Genomic DNA, 19,698 nt, shown 5'->3' with positions numbered 1-19,698 from the left:
ACATCCAATCACAAGACCTTTTGTTTTCCTTTGCCCAGAGCCCTTTAAAATAAATGACTTAATATGAAGCAACTATCGACTGCTTACTTATTTAGGCTCCGCTTTCATTTTCAGTAATGCGGCATGCTAGAAGCCATGTTCTCAATTGCGGTCCATAAACACACTGTTTTCTATCAAAGGGATCAACGTTGAATCCGTGTAATCGGATACTGTAATGGTTGCTGTTGCAGACAGCTACTCTCGTCCCTCCTCCCCCCCGCTCTCGCACACATCGCAGACGCTAATGAAACCCTCCTCTGGCCAGTGTCAGAGCAGCTGAGATGTGTGCTCTGAGACCATGCTCCGTGAGCCCCCGGCAAGCCGGGGGTCCTGAAAAGGTGAAGGAGAGCTGGACCAAAACGCTCCAATAAACGCCAGTGACCGCCATGCTGCTGGGCAGCTCCTTCAAGGACACAGGTTGTAAAAAGAAGCACGGTAACAGATGTCCTAATTAGCCTGACAAAATGGGCGCTTTGTGTGGTGGCGTCAGCAGGGCCTGCTATCTTCTTTTGCACTGAAATAACAACACAATAATGCCTGTAGCTGCAGTTTAGGGTGAGACCGTACCACACAGATTTTGTTCTTTTTCTAAAGAGGATAAGTCAGTGTGTTCATGACCCAACTGTTGTGTACATTTTCAAATGTGCTTTTTTAATCAAATCAAAGTGACCATAGTTGAAAAAAATGCACAAGACAGAAAGAGCATTGTTGTGTTATTTTATTAAAATACCATTGCAGAATTTTGTTTGTATTTCTTCTCCAGCAGATGAAATTAGATGACACGCGTATCCCTGAACTGATAACTGTTAATTATTGTTGCATTCTTCTGATAAACAACTGCACGAAGATGCATCATGTTAAAATGTATCATAGGAGCGCAGTAACACCCGAAACTGAAGGTTTCACATAGCACCACCTGGTGGTTAAAATACCAGAGGGCTAATGTCTGAGTGGCTGCAGAGGTGAGTGTGGCTGATCTTACAGTGAGGTACTGTGTTCGGCTCCGACTTCAGGGAAACAGCATGAACCTTTCGGATGGGGTAATGCGTGCCCTGAAAATTAATTCAGCATGTCACCTGAACATTTACAGTCAAACGTTCACAGGAAGATGTGAATTGTGTAAACGCATGTACAAATCAAAGAGCTCAGTACACCTCGAGGTTTGAAAGTTTTTTTTTTTCCGTTTCAACAATCAGCACTCCTTTATTCTACGATAAGTGCATACACGTGAAACTACTTTAAGAATAATGAATTAGAAAAGTTTCACGACCGCATAGGTCTACTATAGTCTAGAAACATGCTTCTGTGCATAAAAGAAACGTTTCGTAGGCTACATAATTTTTCCCTTCAATATCTTTTTCGTCAAGCACAGTTTACTTCTGTCTGATAGGCTACTGTTTTCTAGAAGTTTCCAAATAATATTAAGTGCAACCACAGAAATGTCATTGCAGATGAATGCACGGGGACGTATTTATAGGCTATCCATGCTAATGAATTAACATTCAGTTCGTTACCTCTCACAGCATTAATTTAGTCATTCTACGTAGATTCGCTGTTTTTAACATGTGCATTGGATTACATAGACAGCATAGTCACCCGAGTGGCTTTTATCACAATGATTTTACGATCAGTGCATCATTGCAGAAAGTGCAAGCGCAAACACTATACCGATCTATCTAGAGAAAATTCAACAGCAGATCTGCCTTTAGGATTACCTGTCTATCAAATAATGTCCGCAACATCAGAGCTGCACGCAGCCAAGTATCGGATTTGATCAGATACTCTGAGGATTTTGAATTTCTGACTGGACACGCGTTTTTCGACCCGCGGACCTTGTCCTTTTTGAGCTCATCATCTCTGCGCACCTCGACAGAAGCGCCCGACCGCGCTGCACCGCGCAGCAGCGGCGCCCTGAGGGGGAGTGCGGGCACTGGGAGGCGGGTGACACCTTCCGGTCTCTCAAACGGGAGAGAGGGAAAGTTAGCGAGGCGGTAGCGGGGACCGCGGTGATGGCAGTTTACCGCCGCTAAACATACAGGTAACCCTCCATACACAACGAATGCGGTAACATTCTTTCCATTCGTTGACACGAGAAACGACAGTATTGTCTGTTTTTTTTTTTTTTGGCGGGGGGATTTGAAAGATGTGTTAGCTGGCTAGTTAGCTAAAACTTTGACTTGATACCCGGGATTAGATAGAAAGCAAGCTAGTGAAAGCTAGCCGGACTAACTGACAGGGCAGAAGGAGAAATTGGCACGGACTAACTGGCTAAATGTTGTTATTTTGCGTTGTGCTACACATCTATTCATCGTTAGCTAACGAACTCGCCACTTCTCTCCACGGTAGTATAAAGCAATGTGTGACTTCAAAATTGGTAAGCAGTGTGGCTAACAGTGGCCAGTAACTCCTAAATATTGTAAATAATGGACACTGCCCTATCTAGCTAAGTTAAGCAAGGTTAGCCAAACCGGTCATTTAATTTAGCTACACAACGTCTGATGCACCCAATCGTGGTGTCTTGCTACAGCGAGTTTCGTTTTAATCTGTTACTTTTGAGGCTAGTTGAGAATATATGTAGGTGTTTTATCTGCTTACTTGAATCTTTCAGTATGAAAGTTTCAGTTACTTGTTTGTTAAATAACCTTAAAAGGCACTGGTTGCTTTGCGGCGTTAGTCATGGCTATATAACATTACTCCTGTAGTCTCTAATACTTCCGTAACTGAGTTGTGTTGGTTTTTATTCTTTGACTACTAGTAGCCTGTCTTGTTATTCTTCAGCTTCCCTTACCAAACACCCAGTACCCAGTATTCCACATCTCTGTTGACTTTCCCACCAGCAGTGAGATAATGAGGTGTAATTTTAAATCGAAGAAGCATCTTACAGTCTCTTAGGCAAATCAGTTTACAGTGTGTAGGTGTCTCCGCAGGTGTTCATAGTCCTCGAAAACTCCACTTTGATTGTGTTGTGACCTTAAAATGGAAATGTCATAGGACTCGCGGATAGATTTAATCAATGAAACCCTCGCAACTTTGTACTACAGGAGAAACAGTCAGAAATCACAGGACATTTCACAATTATTAGTCAAACTAGAAACTGAAAACATTTGTGAGAAATCGCACATGGAGCTGTGATAGTTGTGCATAAATAACTAGCGTGCTAGCTGCCAGAATGATCAGTGGTCACACTGATACAGTTATGTTTGTTAACAGAGAATACTATGCAGACTTTCTTGCGTTAATCGCTGCCTAGACTTGAACCCGGGCTTTCATGTAATCCTACAGTTCCTTAGAAAATGTCTGAGAAGTGGGTGCCTAAATAACTCAGTCGAGAGCACAGATGTCACCAGGGTTTATAGTCAAATCAAGGGGGTATGTATAAGGAGAGCATGTGGTGTTAATTCCCTGCCACCCTCTTTTGTTACCACCTGCAGTATCTCATTGTTTCCAGTGCACACCAGCTGTTCTGTGGTCACTGTGTTGGGTTCAGGCATATCTTTCTATGGAAGTGGACTGCAGACATTCATGTAACAAAGACAATATGTTACAAAGACATCCCCATCTTCTGAATCGCCTTTTGTGAGGGAGAAATTCCTACATATGTACAGACGGGGTGGAGTGAACAGAGATGGAGAGGTTTAGACTGGGTGCTCTCTGTCTGTAAACATTCGGTGTACAAGAAACAATTTTGCACATTGTTCCAAAACAGTGCTGAAGTGGACACCTTCTCACAGATGGCTGCCAGTATGTTGGACAGTCCAACCCTGTTCGGATCTGGCTACCTGACCAATTTATTTTGAAATCAAAACTATTCAAGTAGGCTGACGTTCTATACTATATAAACCTGAATATATGTTTGATTAAAACATGCATCTGAGTGTCCTGTCTTGAAGGGAAATGTATGTTGTAGTGACTGCATTTGCATTTGTACAGTACTGCCTTGGCATTTTTCTGTGTTTTGTTCATGCAAGCCCAGTACCTCTAGCCTCCATTCAGCGGCAGCCACCACCATGATGACTGATCTACAGTTATTACAGTTGCTGTAATGACAGCAAAACGACCCTGTGAAAAGCGAACTATCTCTGAAGGGTGTCCCAGAACACCCAGCAGGTAGTTTTGAGCGAACTGTCCGTTTAAGAGCAGTAAGCTCACAACATTCTGGGGATTCTTCCAGCAATGCGTGGTGTAGGAAATGCAGTGCATTTCTCTTGAAACAGCAAGCATCTGTGTTTGTATACTGTATGTACAGTCACTGGAAATTGCCCTAATATCAGATGCAGCCATGTATATATTCCAGCTTGGCCTAGGGCTGGGCGATATAGCCGTTGCGATACATTGAATAGCTATTTTTAGTGCATTAACAGCTATACCCGGTATGTGGTCTTAGGTTTCTTTCCGTATTTTTTTCCCTTTAGTCATACCTGATGCGGTAGCACACCTCCAAAGTTCAGTGAAATGCTGCCGGGGGAGAAAAATATCACTTGTATCTATATGTTGGTTAACTTACCTATTAGCTTTGAAAAACACATAGCATATGTTTTCACTCTTTATCTTTGTAGCCATGTTTTTCTATCTGCCACATGGAAGCAGCATAGTGCTGTTGTGTGATATCAACATTGAATAGATACGAGGGGTGTTTTTTCCCCCGGAAGCATTTCACATGGCCTTGGAAAACTGGAGGTGTGCTCCCGCATCAGGTATGACTAAAGGGAAAAAAAATATGGGAAGAAACCTAACGTCACATACCAGGGATAGCTGTTATTGCGCTAAAAATAGCTATTCGATGTATTGCGGTGGCTGTATCGCCCAGCCCTACTTTGCCCTGGTGTGAATTGCACAGATAGGCACCCACCATAGAAACATGTCGGCGTATTAGTCGATTCCGTTTTTATTAGTGGCCCCATAGGTTTCCCAGAATTAAACTGACAGTATGCATGACGTCAGTGTCTTTGCAGTGCATTTGAAGTTTTAGAAGTACAGTTTGAAAAGGATCGGGCCTGGCAACTGCTACAGCTGTGATGTCATGCCATGAACAATTACACCCAGTTCCTCAAGAACTCTTGGGTCTCTGACTTTCTCTTTTAACTCCTAATTGGAAAATTGTTTTTAACAGGAAGACTGATCATATTTCTCTACATGAGTGTGAGAGGTATTCACAAACTATTCAGAATCTTGTGAATCTAGACAAGTTGCAGTATTAAGTGCTGTCCTGCTCTCAAGTGTGACAGAAAGGAAAAAATATGGTAAAAATTCTGAAATACGTGTTTTCCTCATGACTTGTAGGTAAGATCAAGTGAAGTGATGGGAAGGTAGAAATACAAGTATCTCGTGCTGCGAGGTGTGCACTTGCGTGCATAAACAGGCCTATATCTAGCTTGTCCTAACTTCATTAGGCTGTTTCCAGTGAACCAGTGTCACAGCATGTGGCTGTGCAGCCATTGAAATTTTTTCCTGGTGCTTGAGCCATTCCAGGTTTTCCTAGAAGCAGGTTGGCGTTCTGGTGACATCTCACACATGTGCATAATCCTTCAAATGACCACAGAAGTAAACATTTCTTCATTTAACAAAGGACAATACAGCAAACTGTGGGAGTAACATATAAGTAACATAAGAGTGACATAACCTCACATTACACACAAAACGCATATAGTGCCAAAGGCTGGTCTAGAAGACTACATCAGACTCTGGTTTTAGGTGCTATACTTTTCGCCACTAGAGAGAGTCTCAGCAATTAAGCCATGCCTGTCCAGTCCTTGCTTTCTTTGCACCATTACAGCATTAAGCCCAGTTGTCTTTATGTTTCTGGTTTCTTTACATTTGCCTCGATCAAATTGTAGGTGACTGCAGGCAGACTTATATCATGGGAACTGCAGAGTGTGATTGAGTTACGTAATGGGAACGTCTGGGCCCGCCTGCTCTTCAGTGCGCAGACAGCGGAAATTTGACTTACAGTATTGATCTACACGTTGCTGTTAATTTCTCCCCTCTCAGCCAGTGTAATTTAGAAGTGTGACTGTACCAGCGGGCATGTATTTAGACATGTATAATTGAGCTGCAAGTTTGCCGGCATATTTGAGTGATCAGAGTGGGGTCACAAAATATTTTGCCATATTTTCGCAAGAAAAGCATTTCTTAACAAAAATGAAATGAGTGTCTTCAGTAATAATTTGTCTTCTTTTTTTACATTTTCGAGGAAAAACTGCTGTCTACATTGTTTTCTACGGTGTAATTTGTAGTTGTTTGTGCGTGTGTAGTGTTTCCCACAGAATGTTACTGTTAAGGTGGTGTGCCTTTATAAGACTTGAACATTTGGAGGGCTTAACTAGAGAGCTGTGAATCTTTTTAAGATTTGGTGCATAAAGTTAGACAACCTAGACAACCCCAAAATATAGGTAAAATACAACAGTGACTCCTGCTGGTCAGAAAAAAATGGGCGGTGACCATGTCGGAAAGAGCAAGACACTTGCAGAAATATAATACTGGCTGAACTCCACTGAATGCTCAGTATAGAGCTCAGTGCTCACGGTGCACTGTGTTTGTATGTGTTTATAGCTTATAATGTTGAAACCCTGGAAGTACTTTAAAAATCCACTTCACTGTATGCATGCAAACCATGAATGGGTCATTGCACTCCCTGTTTTCAATCTGTTGGTCTGCAAAGAACTCAGCCATCCTTGGCTCTGTTTCTGGGGCAGACTTAGAATTGGAGTATTGGAGCTTATAGCTGGTTTAGTGTTGCCACAGAGATACTGTTTCTGCAGATGTTAAGCTGTCACTGATAATTCATGTGTCAAACCATATGTCAGTGCATCAGCAGTGGCATTTTTACCTCTTTCAATGGTGGTTTGTGTTGTATTTGATAAAAAAAAATACACTAATTCGTTCACAAACGAATACATGTCCACCTGACATTGAAACATCAGGGTAGACTTGCACTTCGCAACAGTGTCCTTATGGCTTCATGAAACACACACTGTGTGACTGACAGTAGAAATAGTATGGTGCAGTTTGCATACAGCATGTCTTAGGTTATAGGCCCAGCTTCAGTCTAACACCATTGTGCTGCATTCTTTACGTTGGATCAACTAATAACAAGAAGTGTTCAATTTATTCCTAGCATGTAATGTGGGGAAAACCCATCTCAGCACGGCATGTAGGCATCAAAAATGATGTTGCGCTGACACCTGCCTAAATTGGTATTTAGGAAAAAGTGCTTTGCAGTATGATTGAATCTAGGCCTGAATCCAGCTGGGTGAATGCGTCTGCCTGACAGTTTCGCTTTCTGGGCATTACTCCCTTCTACTTAAACCTCAGACTAAATCTTTTTTCTTTTATTTCCAAATAGGATGAGAGAGTGTCTGTAGCGAGCGGGTCTTTGGTAATGAGTTTAATTTGTGAGAAATGCGTTTGAGCAGAGAGTAAGGAGGTGCTAAAAGCACGGAGGCTTCGCTGAGCGGCCTGGAGGTTTTACAGCTCTGCTAATGAAATACTGGGTGATGACAAATTCAGATGGTAAAAATTTGAGACCCAGCTGTGGCGCACATTTAACTGCAATTTTCTGATTACAACTCTTGTCATTTCTGCCTTCGCACAAAAGATTCATTATTTGGAATTTTTTTTTTGGTCCCACCTGCCTGTTTTGATTTGGGGAAACTTTTCCTCTGGAATGACAAGGCACTAAATGCATTCCTTACACACAGGCAATCCACTAAACGTCCTATCGGTGCCTGAGTCCTGTTCTGGGACCCCGTGGCAATAAGGGCTTTGGGTATTTCTCCACTCTAGGCTGGATCAGAACCATGGCCCAGACCTGTCCCTTCCCTGAGGAAGTGGTGGACTTCTGGGTGAGCAAGGCAGTAGCCTGGGGCCAGGCCACGGACCTGTCAACCCAGGTCGATGTCAGCCTCCACCTGGGGAAACTGAGGAGCTTCCTCCAGCAGCTCCATCAGGGGCTACAGCTCACAGTAAGTATGCGGTATGATGTACGTCTTAACAGGAACTGCTGGATGAGTCTCTAATAGGAGATGTCGGGTGAGTCTCTAACAGGATCTTGAGGATAAGCCTCTTAACAGGAGCCATAGGGTGAGTCTAACTGGATTTGCGGGGTGAGTATCTGACAGGAGCTGCAGGGTGAGTCTAACAGGAGCTGGTCTGTGCTGAGCAGGGCAGGCAGTTGGCAGGGACTGGGGTCTGAGTTAGCGGGGAAATAGCCGCTTGGGGACTGGCGGCGTTAACCTAATGTATCCCTGGATCAAGTGTAGCAAATGGGGAAGGCCTGGCCGGGGGAGGGGGCTGCAGGGCTCTGTGAGAGTGCAGTGTTAACAGGAACCGCGCTTCCCACCACCTCACTTTAACTTGAAAGGGGCCCTTTATTCCACAGCGGTCCTCTTGTCACACCGAGTTTCTCCCGCCAGTCCAATTGCCTCAGTTCTTGGCACGTCGGAACGAAAAACGAGATTCTAGTCGTCAGGCTTTTAATTTGTTCGTTACGATGGCTGCGCTGCCAAGATGTAATCATTCCTCTAGATTTTCATCGTTTTCAGCATGCGTCAACTCAGTGACAACATCGCCAAGTTGACAGGGATCGAGATCTCTTAATTAGAGCAAAATTCTTCCCAGCAAAGCCTTGTAAAAAAAAAAAAAAAAAAGAGAAAAAGATCTCTGGATCCAGAGTACTTTGATGACTAAAGGCTTTATTGTGGCTTTTCTCCAGATGATGAAAAATATTCCAATTTATATCAATTTCCTCATTTGCATCAAGTTACGACCCAGACATATTTTGTCCCTGTAAATGTTTCGCCTGATGGAGCAAGAGGCTTTGGAAGGTTTATGTGTTTTCTCTGCATCTGGCCCAGTTGGTGCTGGCTGGCACGGAGCCAGTGTGCTGGGCAGGGGGACAGAGATGAAGGACTTGCTGCTTGATGAGAATGTGTGCGCCTGCATAACTGCTCCCCGTGATGAAGCGCGCTCTGAATAAAGTCCCCCTCCCAGCCCCGCAAACAGGTAGTGGCCTGTACTTCACACGTTCACAAAACACTCCTCTTCCCTCACCTTTCACGAGGAACTTCACTCCCAGGTGATGTTACTGGAAGAAAAGGTTGTGGGTGCACATAAATGAGTAGGTCGCTATTTGTCACTTGACTGGTTGAGTCCCTGCTGATTGTTAAATGCACCTGGCACAAACCAGAAATGCAAAATTGCGGACGCATGCAGGAATTACTGCATGAATGCGGAAATTGCATATAGAGTAGGTTGCTTTTAGAGTTAACGTTAGGTGGCTAGCTTGAAAATGTGCTTTAGGTGGTCTTACTGGTATCATGCATGGACAGTGAGGGTTCTTGAATGATTTATTTATCTGTTAATGTCTAATTGGTTTGCAGAATGCATTTTACCTTGAATATTTGTGTCTGTATGAGACCCTCTTATTCTAGATGACTTTTTCCATTTTCCCAACTTACCCATTTATGCAGCTGGGTACTTACTGACGTTGTGCCAAGCACAGGACAGCATTTCCCTGCTTGGGATTGGATCATGTCCAATAGGTCCCTAACCACCATGCAACATAGTTTGTATGCAGGGCAACAAAACACTAGAATAACATTTAGGGGTTTTAGCTAACTGATCCTTCACTACATAATTAAAGCAGAGAGGTGGGCTACTGGATAATTTCAAACCTTGTTAGCCGCTCATTTATGATGCAGTTTTAGCTTACCTGGGTTTAGTGCATTGTGAAGCCTGACAACTTCAGGTGTCACATTTTTGTGAATCATTTGAGTCTGGTGTTGGAATTAACATACTGCTTGACATGACCACCTGGTTATCTGTGAGTGAAGGTTAGCCTTTCCTACCTTTAACAGCATGTTGGCCCAGCACAATTAAATAGTGCAACAAGAGTGAAAGTTAGGTGTTAATGTTTTCTCCAATGTGAATTTATAGCAGTGCTAGCTGCTTTATCCCTTTGAAAATAAGGGGGAAATGGTTATCACTAAGGAATGGGATTGGGAGTCAGCAGGCACATGCTTGCAGATGGATCATCCATTTTGAAGGCTGTGGTTGGGGTTTTGGGTACAGTTGGCCCTATGCACAGAATAAGAGCTGAACATTTCCTGGGGTGACGTGGCAGATGTACAGAACACTTATACTGAGGGAAAGAAAAAACAGCCGATGGCGTCTTCTGATTAGATTGGAAACTGTCCCCTAAAAATAAGAGTTCCCTGGTCTGAGATAGTGGAATGTAGTGTTTGCTGTGTTTTCATGTGTGAAATTGTAGCGTTATATCATTTGTTTTTAATGGTACAGTGTAATTGGTCTTTCTCCTTACCCAGTTTGCTCTTTCCTCTTTCCTGTTGTTGTTCACCCATCTATAATGTCCATTCCACACCATACACTGAAAAGAATAAGGACCTTATCTAGATGAACATTCCTGCCCTGTTGCATCATAGTCTCACACACACACGCTCGCACACGCTCATTTATAAACATCTAGCGTTAAACCGAGACCATGTGTACATGTACGCCATTATGAAAATGATCTTATGCTTTAATGTTTCACGTGTACAGCAGATTGGCTGCTCTCCACAACGAAATAACACGGAAAGCTGCAGTCTCGCAGATACTGTAGTAAGACCGTGTTGGCTTTGATTAATTACATAACTGCTCATTTCTCAGAAAGTTAGTTATTTTAACAATTTTGGTGTTTGAGGAAATGTTCATGCGCATACATAAGCCATGAAAATATTACTTCAGCTAAAGCCATAACTAACAATGCAATAATGAGACTTTAAGCGATGTTGATGACAGTTAACTGAATTGATATGTCGCACTCTCACACAGCATACTGCATCTCTCGGCGAGGTAGAGATGGTAGACTCACAGTGCAGTTGCATAGCTTAATGGAGAGGAGAGGGAAAAGTCATCTGCGTAAAGGAGCCAAAAGTTAATTGGAAAAGTGTCTCTGTCCCGCTGGTGTGTGGCCGTTTGCCAGGCGGAGGGATTCGGTTCCCCCCAGTTCCCCCCGGTGCCACAGGGTGCCTCACACCTTCCCTGCGTGCCCCCCCCAACCCCTTCCTGGACCCCGGCTGTGCCCTCGGGAGAGGACAGGCTCTCCTGCCGCTTGTGTTAACAATACATCAAGAACAATATAAAAAAAAAACCTTTGTTTTTAAGGAAGCACATATTGCTTCAATTTAAAGTGGCATATGTAAAATTCAGTCCGCCTCAGCCTTCTCTCTCTCTGTTGCCTCGAAGCTTTTCTGCACTCTAATTGCTGCTAGTAATATCATAAAATCCTCAGAGTAGTACCCCCCCTACAGACACCCCCACGCGCTGCCCCGCACCCTCCAGCCAGGAACGCTGCTGGTGAGCACTAAGCCCTCAAAAGGTCAAAGGTCATTCTATGAAAAATGTAAAAAATAAACACAGGAAAAGTGTTTGAACATACCCAGCATTTATGGTTCATCAATGGAGGACCAGCTATGCAGTGTACACTCACCATGTCTGTCTGAACTCTTTTATCTGGGTTTCATCTGATTTTTCAGTATTTGTTTACTTTTTTCCATAGAGGCTGAATCAGCTTTGATGTCGTATTAAATATATGAAATATATCTAAGTTAATTTCCAAGTACAGTGAAATTGATGAAAACTGACTTATAGTATTAAAATTGTAAAAAGTTCTCTCTAAGCAATTACATCACGTTCAGCGAGTAATTGTAGTTTAAATGGGTTTCTCTTTCGATGTGTTCCAATTTATCTGTTGCCATGACTGTATGCATTTAATATGGGGTAATTAATCATTTTGCTCCGGAATGATCATCAGGGAAAAAATAGCCTTGATAGTCAGCAATCAATACGTCTTCCCAGAGGACAACGCTGGATTGTAACAAATATTTTTTTTTTGTTAAAAAACAAATAATTTCATGAGTCAATTTCCCATAATTCTTTCTGACTTAATAAAATGCATTGTCCTAGTCACATGACCCACGCAACTCTCTCTCTCTCTCTCTCTCCCGTTACAGAATAGCACCACTGAGGCGATGAGATCCTTTCCGTTTGTGGGTCAGTTTCTGGGAAGGCTCTGCTGGAATCCATGTGTTAGTGCGGACGGTAAATTTACGACTTTGCAACAAACTCCAGTGTGTTTCCCATTCTGGCTAATGAAAAGTGTCTGAAGGGCTGAGTATTTATGCTCATTTTCCAATTAACCCCTTACGGGTCTGCTGGGGGAACTTTTCTTCTCTTTGTCTCTGTCTCTCCCTCCCTCCCTTTCTCTCTGTCTCTCTTTCTCTGGGGACCATGGAAAGTGACTTAAGTTTGTTTTAATCATCTGGGGATGGCTGTGGGATATGGTCAAAGGTGTTGCTTTTATGTCCAATAAACTGATTACAGTCTAATCATCTCCTGTCAATCAAATGAATTTGCAGTCCCCCCGGTGTCTGGGGGCTACATGATTTAGCTACACAGTTTCGTTCTCTGGGGAGTTGAACCTTGTTGGAAGAAGAAGACCTGCTTCTGATTGTTGTCAGTGGGCATAAGGCCTGCACTGCCTTGTGTCAGTGCCTTGGTTAATGAACTGCCATTGACTTTGAACTTGTATACACACATTCACACGCACACACACATGAACACAAGCACAAAATCATGAGGTGCTTTCACTCCCACCGCCGTAGCTAGTGAAATGCTCTGAAAGGCACGAATGGGGAAGTAAGTGGGTAGAGCTCAGTTTAACAGGATGCACGGTCCAGACTTAGTTTTAACACGACAATCACCTCTGTTTTCTTTTCCGTTCTGTTGACTTATCCCTCTGCTGCCCAGATGGTGGTGGGACGCAGCCAAAGTCCCAAAAAAGGCCCAAACTGTTATTCCGTGTCTCTTGTTTCCTATAACAGAGGGGAGTCTGGACTGCCTGCTGCAGTGCTTGTGGCGTCTGCACAGCGCTGAGCCACAGAACGCCGTGGAGCGCAGGGCCAACCAGTGGATCCGGGTACGGCGACCTGCTTTTAATTACAGCCCGCTCTCTGTTACGTGGATGGGTTAGAACACGGCGCAGCGTTTTTGGCAAACCGGGATGCAGCGCGCGCTCGGCTGTGTTGTCAGCATTAATCCCCTCATGGTTTTGCTCCGGCCCTGACCTGTACCAGTTCCTATTATGGCGCTCTTAAAGTTATTTTTATGACTAATTTAAGCTTTTATAGGAATTTTGATGCTCATAGTCACCCCCTACCCCAAGGGAAATGCGTTTTATTCCAACGGTTAATCTGATTGATCTGATTTCCCGCTCGGTTTTTGTGATCGCTGTGGCAATGTGAAGTTATGAATACAAAGAGTGCCTGATTTCAATAACTCATGATGGGTCAATTATGTAAAAAAAAAAAAAAAAAAGCTTTTTGAAATGGCGTAAAACACAGTCACTTTTGGTGCAGCAAACATTAACGGTTCACAAGCAATGATGATTGCATTTTATGTTCTTAGGCGGGCTAATGAAAACAACTCATTAATAACATAAAAAGAGGGGGGAAAAAACCCAACAAATGAGCGCCATTCAGCTTTTCCAGAGTTCACGCAGATGTCTTACCGTAAACAACCAGGAACTCTCCCTTTTTTTCTCCCCCCTCCCCCAAGTTAGATGTGTGTGTATTCTTTTGATTAATTTTCATCTAATAAAACGTCTTGCTAATTAAAAGAGCACTTTTAAAGTAAACTTTTAATTTGCCAGATGTAAAAAGGGAAGCGATAGGGAGAAGGGAGAGGGCTGGGATTTGGGGGTGGGGGGTATGAAAAAAGCATCTCTGTTGGACCACTGCAATGAGAGAGGGAGACTGGGGGGGCGTCATGTGACTAGGCCAAAGCATGTTGTGAAGTGAAGCCAAGTTTTGGGAAGTAGACTGATGAAATTATTTAAATAGAGCGTTTCATACTCCAGGGAAACATTGATAATTAATTGTGCTAAGGATTTACAGCAAACATACCCAGTTTTCATGTCCTTTCAAGGATTTGTATGGATGTGTGAGAGAGATTGAGTGTTTTTGTGTGTGTGTGTATATATGAATGAAAAAAAGATGGAATGTGTTTGTGTCTAAAATAGTGTTTGTGAATGTATGTTTGAGAGAGTGTGTGTGTGAGATGATGTATGTGTGTGTGTATGCGTGTATCTTTGATCGTGTGTGCTGGTGAACGTATGTGAGTATGTGTACATAAATGTGTGTGTGCGCATCTATTTGTGTCTGTATACTTCTGCATTGTGTGCAACTGTATTAGTGTGTGTGTGTGTGTGTGTGTGTGTGTGTGTGTGTGTGTGTGTGCGCGCGCGCGCGCGCGGTCACTGTCTGCTCAGTACTGGGTGCACCCTCAGCGGTCAGCTGAACTACATACTTGTACCACAACCACCGAACAATTAGAAGTGTGTCGAGTGAAGGGAGGGTTATTTATTGTAGCTGTTAGAAGTGGCTGAGCCATCAAAACCCCCGCTGTGGCCTTGCGGAGAGGAGATCCCTGCACCGTGAACCGCAGCCTGCTAAAGGTTACGGCTGTTTCCTGACTGGTCGTCTGTGCCTGCCAGGAGTTAATCTGCTGAGCGGGGCAGCGGGGCTTTCTGAGGCACCACACGTCTCTGGTCCTGCACTTGGAGGTCTGACCTGTGTTGTCCTGTGTTGTTATTTATTTACTCAAGCAGACGCCATTGTCCAGGACAACCTCCACAGCTCTGACGTACAGCGTTAACCCGTTCATGCGGTGGGATACTTGGTGAAGCGGTGATGGCATCAGGACAGATGTTCCTCGAGGGCTGTGGCTATTTCAGTGGATCGTCCTTATGTGTATAATTTCGCAACCTAGTGGTAAAACAAATGTACTGTTGTTGCCTTGGGGGAGCAGTTGACTCGCTGAATCAGTCAGTCAGTGACAGGCTGGCCTGTTCTCTGTTTTGGATGGTTTCTCTTAGTGACTAACATATGCTGCTACCAGGGCCTGGAAGCCTTCCTCCCACATGTCTGTGTGGTCTTTCTTTTTTGGCTCCGCTCTCAAGAAGTAGATGGAGGCGTGGTCGTAATGACCATTTCCCCCTGTGTCTTCTACCGCCTACGGTCTTCTCCCCTCGGTTTTTCTCTCCTTTCCCCCATGCAGGCTCTCCTCCTCTCTCCCTCCCTCCCTGCTCTCCATGTGCGCACATGTCAGCCTGTCGCAGGCGCGGCTCCGTGCTCTTGCCCCTGGTCTGGCCGGTCAGGATTCCACTGCGACTTGCTCTAATTGTTACCAGTGCTGTGAAGCGCCCGCTAAGCAGAGAGTCTCTCTCAGTTTTCATTCTAGATCCGCGGAGATACCGGTGCTTTGTGTTTGTTCCTCTAGACGGGTTTAATGGGATCTCTGTTTTTGAAGAACTTTGGTCATGCAAAGCATTCCAAGGCCCCCGGGCATGGCAGAGCCACCATCCCGTCTCGGCCCCACCCCCTTTCCCTGTTTGATGAAGTGTGAGTTAAACTGCTGTCTGTGGATCACATGTTAGTAATTGTACGTCATCTGAGAGTATTGGGAGAAGATGTAGCGTGCTGAGGACCAATCGGAATGACATCGCTAACCACAAGAGGCAGCACTTTCCTGCAACTCTCTGAAGCCTTTTTTAATTTTTCTTTTTCCTTTCTTTCTAGGAAAGCATTCTGCTTATAATGTTGTGTCCAGTTTGAGGATTGAAGTTCTTTTTAAAAACACATGGAGATTATATTCATGTCAGGTTAAAGTCTCTTACTGGCCAGGTTCAGACTGTCTTTTTTTTCTTGATTCTGTGATCTCCTAGTTTTACTGCAATACACAATTTTTTTGCAAGGTTGTTCCTGTTGGAAGGATTCAAAGGTCAAAGCCCAACTGTAGAGGGCAGTAGTGAGCCCAGCCAGCAATAGGATGGTGTTTAAAAAGCACGGGATGGTTGTGTGAGAAAATACAACTCGGCAAAAGGGACTGAGCATACCAAGCGTTTATAAATTAGCCCGTAAGGATCACTGATGGATTGTGTGCCTTGTTCGTTCCAGCGAAGCGAGGGAGGAGTCTCTCTGCTACCAGAGTCAATTAGAGAATGTGCAGGCCTTGTTTTGATTGGACAGGACAGTGGAAAGTTCCCCCCTCCACTCGGTAGCTTCCTTTGAGAGGACTTGGCTGCTGGTCCTGCAGCCCAGCTTCAGCCATGAATTTTAGTGGAAGAGCTTAACAGGAATCAAAGGACTGCAGAATATACAGAACATGGTTAAAAAAGGAAGCATCGGGACTTACCCTGGAACAGTCACAATGCAGATAAACAAATAATTAGTAATTTGAGCCAAATTGTGTACAACTGTATACACCATTAAAATTCTGATGATGATATTTTTTGTTAATCTTTTCAGAGCTTACTGCATCACCTCTCTGTGGAGGAGAGGGATGGCACTGCCCAGACAGTTGTGAAACACTTGGGGTGCTCGCCGCTGGATTATCGATTAACGTTTCTGAAAAATGTGAGAACGCACTTCACGGACTATTTTGCTCCTTAAGCACAAAATACAGAATGTGCTCCTGTTTCGTTTGTGGAGTCTTTCATGTATTAATGTTTGTGTTATGTAATGGGACAGAAGGTACTCCTAAAGGTACTGCTTAAAGGCTTGATTCATTCCTAACATCTCAACCAGTAAGAGAAACACAAGGCACAAACTCACCCATAAAAAATGCAACATATTTTTATAAATGCAAACTTTAAAAATGTGGAAAAAATGTGTATGTACGGCGTGTATGTGTGCATGTCCTTTGTGCTGTCTCTCCTGCAGATGGTGTCATCGTTAGTGAGGGAGGTTCGAGAGAGTCGCTGCACTGGGGTCCACCTGCCAGAGAGGTTTGTCTCCCATGCAGCATTGCACATCACCAGGGGATCACAGGTTCAAATCCCAAGACTTGCTGTTCAGCAGTATATTTAACTCGATTACTTCAGTAAATTTTACCAGTGTAAATTGATATGTTATGAAAAAGGTGAAAAAGCTACTGATAGTTGTTTAAAACTAAGCGTAGTTGTTTAAAACTAAGCAATGTGTAGCAACTTGGAAAATCACTTGTGCACAGAAGATAACTGTGTACCCCTCACCTGTAGGGCTAAGCATTTATCATGAACGTCAGGTTGATATGTCAGCTGTTTGGTTTTTCGTCATAAAGTCGTAACACAGTGTCTGGGTTAAAACTCCACAGGTGTCTGTGTGACAACGTGCGCGGTGCCTCTGTGGCTTGCGTCCCTTTGGTCACATGCCCTGAAGTGGCCCCTCTGATTGGTGCTCTCCTGCAGTGTCCTGCTGTGTGTGACAGGGCGGCTCTGAGTGAGGAGTTCCTGGAAGCGGTGAGCGCCGCCCTGCTGGGGTGAGTCAGTAACAGCAGCGGCGGGAATGCACCTGCACTGTACTGTGGTATAGAATATGATGGCACTGTGTGTCCTGTGTTTTTCTGCTGTGAGTGTACACAGTGTGTGTTTAGAGGGCAGTCCGTCTGTAGTAGGAATTGAGAATGTGTCGAGTTTCTGTTTGCTGCATGCTTTGAGAATGTGCTTTGTCTGCTGTACATTTTGAAAATGTGTTTTGTATTCTGTTAATACTGAGCATATGTTTTGCTGAAAATGTTTTGTCTGCAGCAATAATTGACAATGTATATTGTCTGCAGTAAGTACTGAGAATGTTACCTATGTAATCTGTAGTAAGGATAGTGTGTTGTCTGCAGTGAGTATTGAGTATTGAGTAAGAGTATTAGCATTGAACAGCAAGTATTGAGGATGTTACCTACACCGATGAGCCAAAACATTATGACCACCTGCCTAATATGCTGTTGGTCCTCCGTGTGCCGCCAAAACAGCACCGACCCGCAGAGGCATGGACTCTATAAGACCCCTGAAGGTGTCCTGTGGTATCTGGCACCAAAACATTAGCAGCAGATCCTTCAAGTCCTGGAAGTTGTGAGGTGGAGCCGCTGTGGTTTGGACCTGTCGGTCCAGCACATCCCCCAGCTGGGTTGAGATCTTGGATCTTGGACCTTTGGAGGCCAGAGCAACACCTTGAACACTTCATCATGTTCCTCAAACCATTCCCGAACAATGTGTGCAGTGTGGCAGTGCACTTTATCCTACTGAAAGAGGCCACTATCAGCAGGGAATACCACTGCCATGAAGGGGTGTACCTGGTCTGCAACAATGTTTAGGTAGGTGGCACGTCTCAAATTGACGTCCACATGAATGGCCGAACCCAGGGTTTTCCAGCAGAATATTGCCCAGAGCATCACACTCCCTCCACCGGCTTGTGGTTTTCCCACAGTGCATCCTGGTGCCAGGTCCCCAGGTAAACGGTGCACACGTGCACAGCCATCCACGTGATCTAAAAGAAAACAAGACTCATCGGACCAGGCGACCTTCTTCCACTGCTCCAAGGTCCAGTTCCGACGCTCGCGTGCCCGTTGTAGGCACTTTCGATGGTGGACAGGGGTCATCGTGGGCACTCTGATCGGTCTGCAGCTACGCAGCAGGGTGCGATGCACTGTGTGTTGTGACACATTCCTCCCGCAGCCATCATTAAAGCCACAATAGACCTTCTGTTGGTTCGGACCAAACGGGATAGCCTTCATTGCTCTCACGCATCGATGAGCCTTGGGCACCCAGCACCCTGTCTCTGGTTTGTGGTTTGTCCCTCCCTAGACCACTGTCGGTAGGTACTCACCACTGCTGACCTGGAACACCCCACAAGCCTTGCCGTTTCAGAGATGCTCTGACCCAGTCGTCTGGCCATAACAATTTGGCCCTCGTCAGAGCCGCTCAGGTCTTTACTCCTGCCCATTTCTCCTGCATTCAGCACGTTGACACAAGAATTGATTGTTTGCTTACCATCTAATCTACCCAGAAATGGACGCGTGCCATTGTTTGGAGATGATCAACGTTATTCGGTTCACCTGTGAGTGGTCATAATGTTTTGGCTCATCGGTGTATGAAGTCCTCAGTAAGAATACTGTACTGCCTTCAGTGATTATTGAGAATGTTGCCTGTACTGTTGGCAGGAAGAAGCTGGTTCTTGAGGAGGAGGAGGTGATGAGTCTTTGGTACCGCAGCCTGCCCAGTTTAGAGAGAGCTGTGCTGCAGCTTCTGGAGTTTGCCCTGTTGAACCCTGCGCCATCCTTCACCGCCTTGGAGCAGCGAGTCGCAGACTCTCTCCTGGTACGTGTTTGCACATATAGTGACTGAAGCAGATAAGTGTGTAAACAGATCAGCAGATCAGCTGTTTACACACAACAACACAGCCTGTGTTGTTATGTGTGTGAATATTTGGGTGTGGCATTTGCTTCGTCACGGGTGATAAAACAGGAACAGCCACCAGTTTTGTTGATTTTAATATGATGTTCACACATATTTTTTTATACATGACTTCTGTTGTTGCTGACTTATCATAAGATCTTTTAACCCGATGTTATTCTGTAGTTATTCAAAAGAAAAGAATAAATGTTTGTTTCATTAGCAGGGGGGAATGTGCTTTGTTTTCTCCACCACTGCGAGCCGTTTCAGACTGATGGTTGAGTGCTCGTGTTTTATGTAGCTTGCAGTCAGTGGGAATTGTCCTATGTGAGATGGGGGAGGCGGGGGTGGGGAGAGGCAAGACCAGGGGGGGGCGTATGCGCTGTGAACGTGGCAGC

General features: G+C 44.4%; 1 protein-coding gene across 1 annotated transcript in view; it reads left to right on the top strand.

Moving 5' to 3' along the window:
- The first annotated feature begins 2,018 nt into the window (after window positions 1–2,018).
- The window catches only part of fancc (FA complementation group C), a 31,103-nt gene continuing 13,423 nt past the window's right edge, over window positions 2,019–19,698 (top strand). The window contains exons 1-8 of the mRNA XM_036526319.1: window positions 2,019–2,077; window positions 7,822–8,000; window positions 12,051–12,138; window positions 12,921–13,015; window positions 16,404–16,511; window positions 16,818–16,882; window positions 17,230–17,394; window positions 19,069–19,225. Of these exons, the coding sequence (XP_036382212.1) occupies window positions 7,836–8,000; window positions 12,051–12,138; window positions 12,921–13,015; window positions 16,404–16,511; window positions 16,818–16,882; window positions 17,230–17,394; window positions 19,069–19,225 (843 nt within the window). The 5' untranslated portion in view covers window positions 2,019–2,077; window positions 7,822–7,835. The remainder of the gene's footprint in view (window positions 2,078–7,821; window positions 8,001–12,050; window positions 12,139–12,920; window positions 13,016–16,403; window positions 16,512–16,817; window positions 16,883–17,229; window positions 17,395–19,068; window positions 19,226–19,698) is intronic.

This window comes from Megalops cyprinoides, chromosome 4, assembly GCF_013368585.1.
Source record: "Megalops cyprinoides isolate fMegCyp1 chromosome 4, fMegCyp1.pri, whole genome shotgun sequence".
Classification (NCBI taxonomy): Eukaryota; Metazoa; Chordata; class Actinopteri; order Elopiformes; family Megalopidae; genus Megalops; species Megalops cyprinoides.
This window is presented reverse-complemented; position numbering and strand designations above follow the sequence as displayed.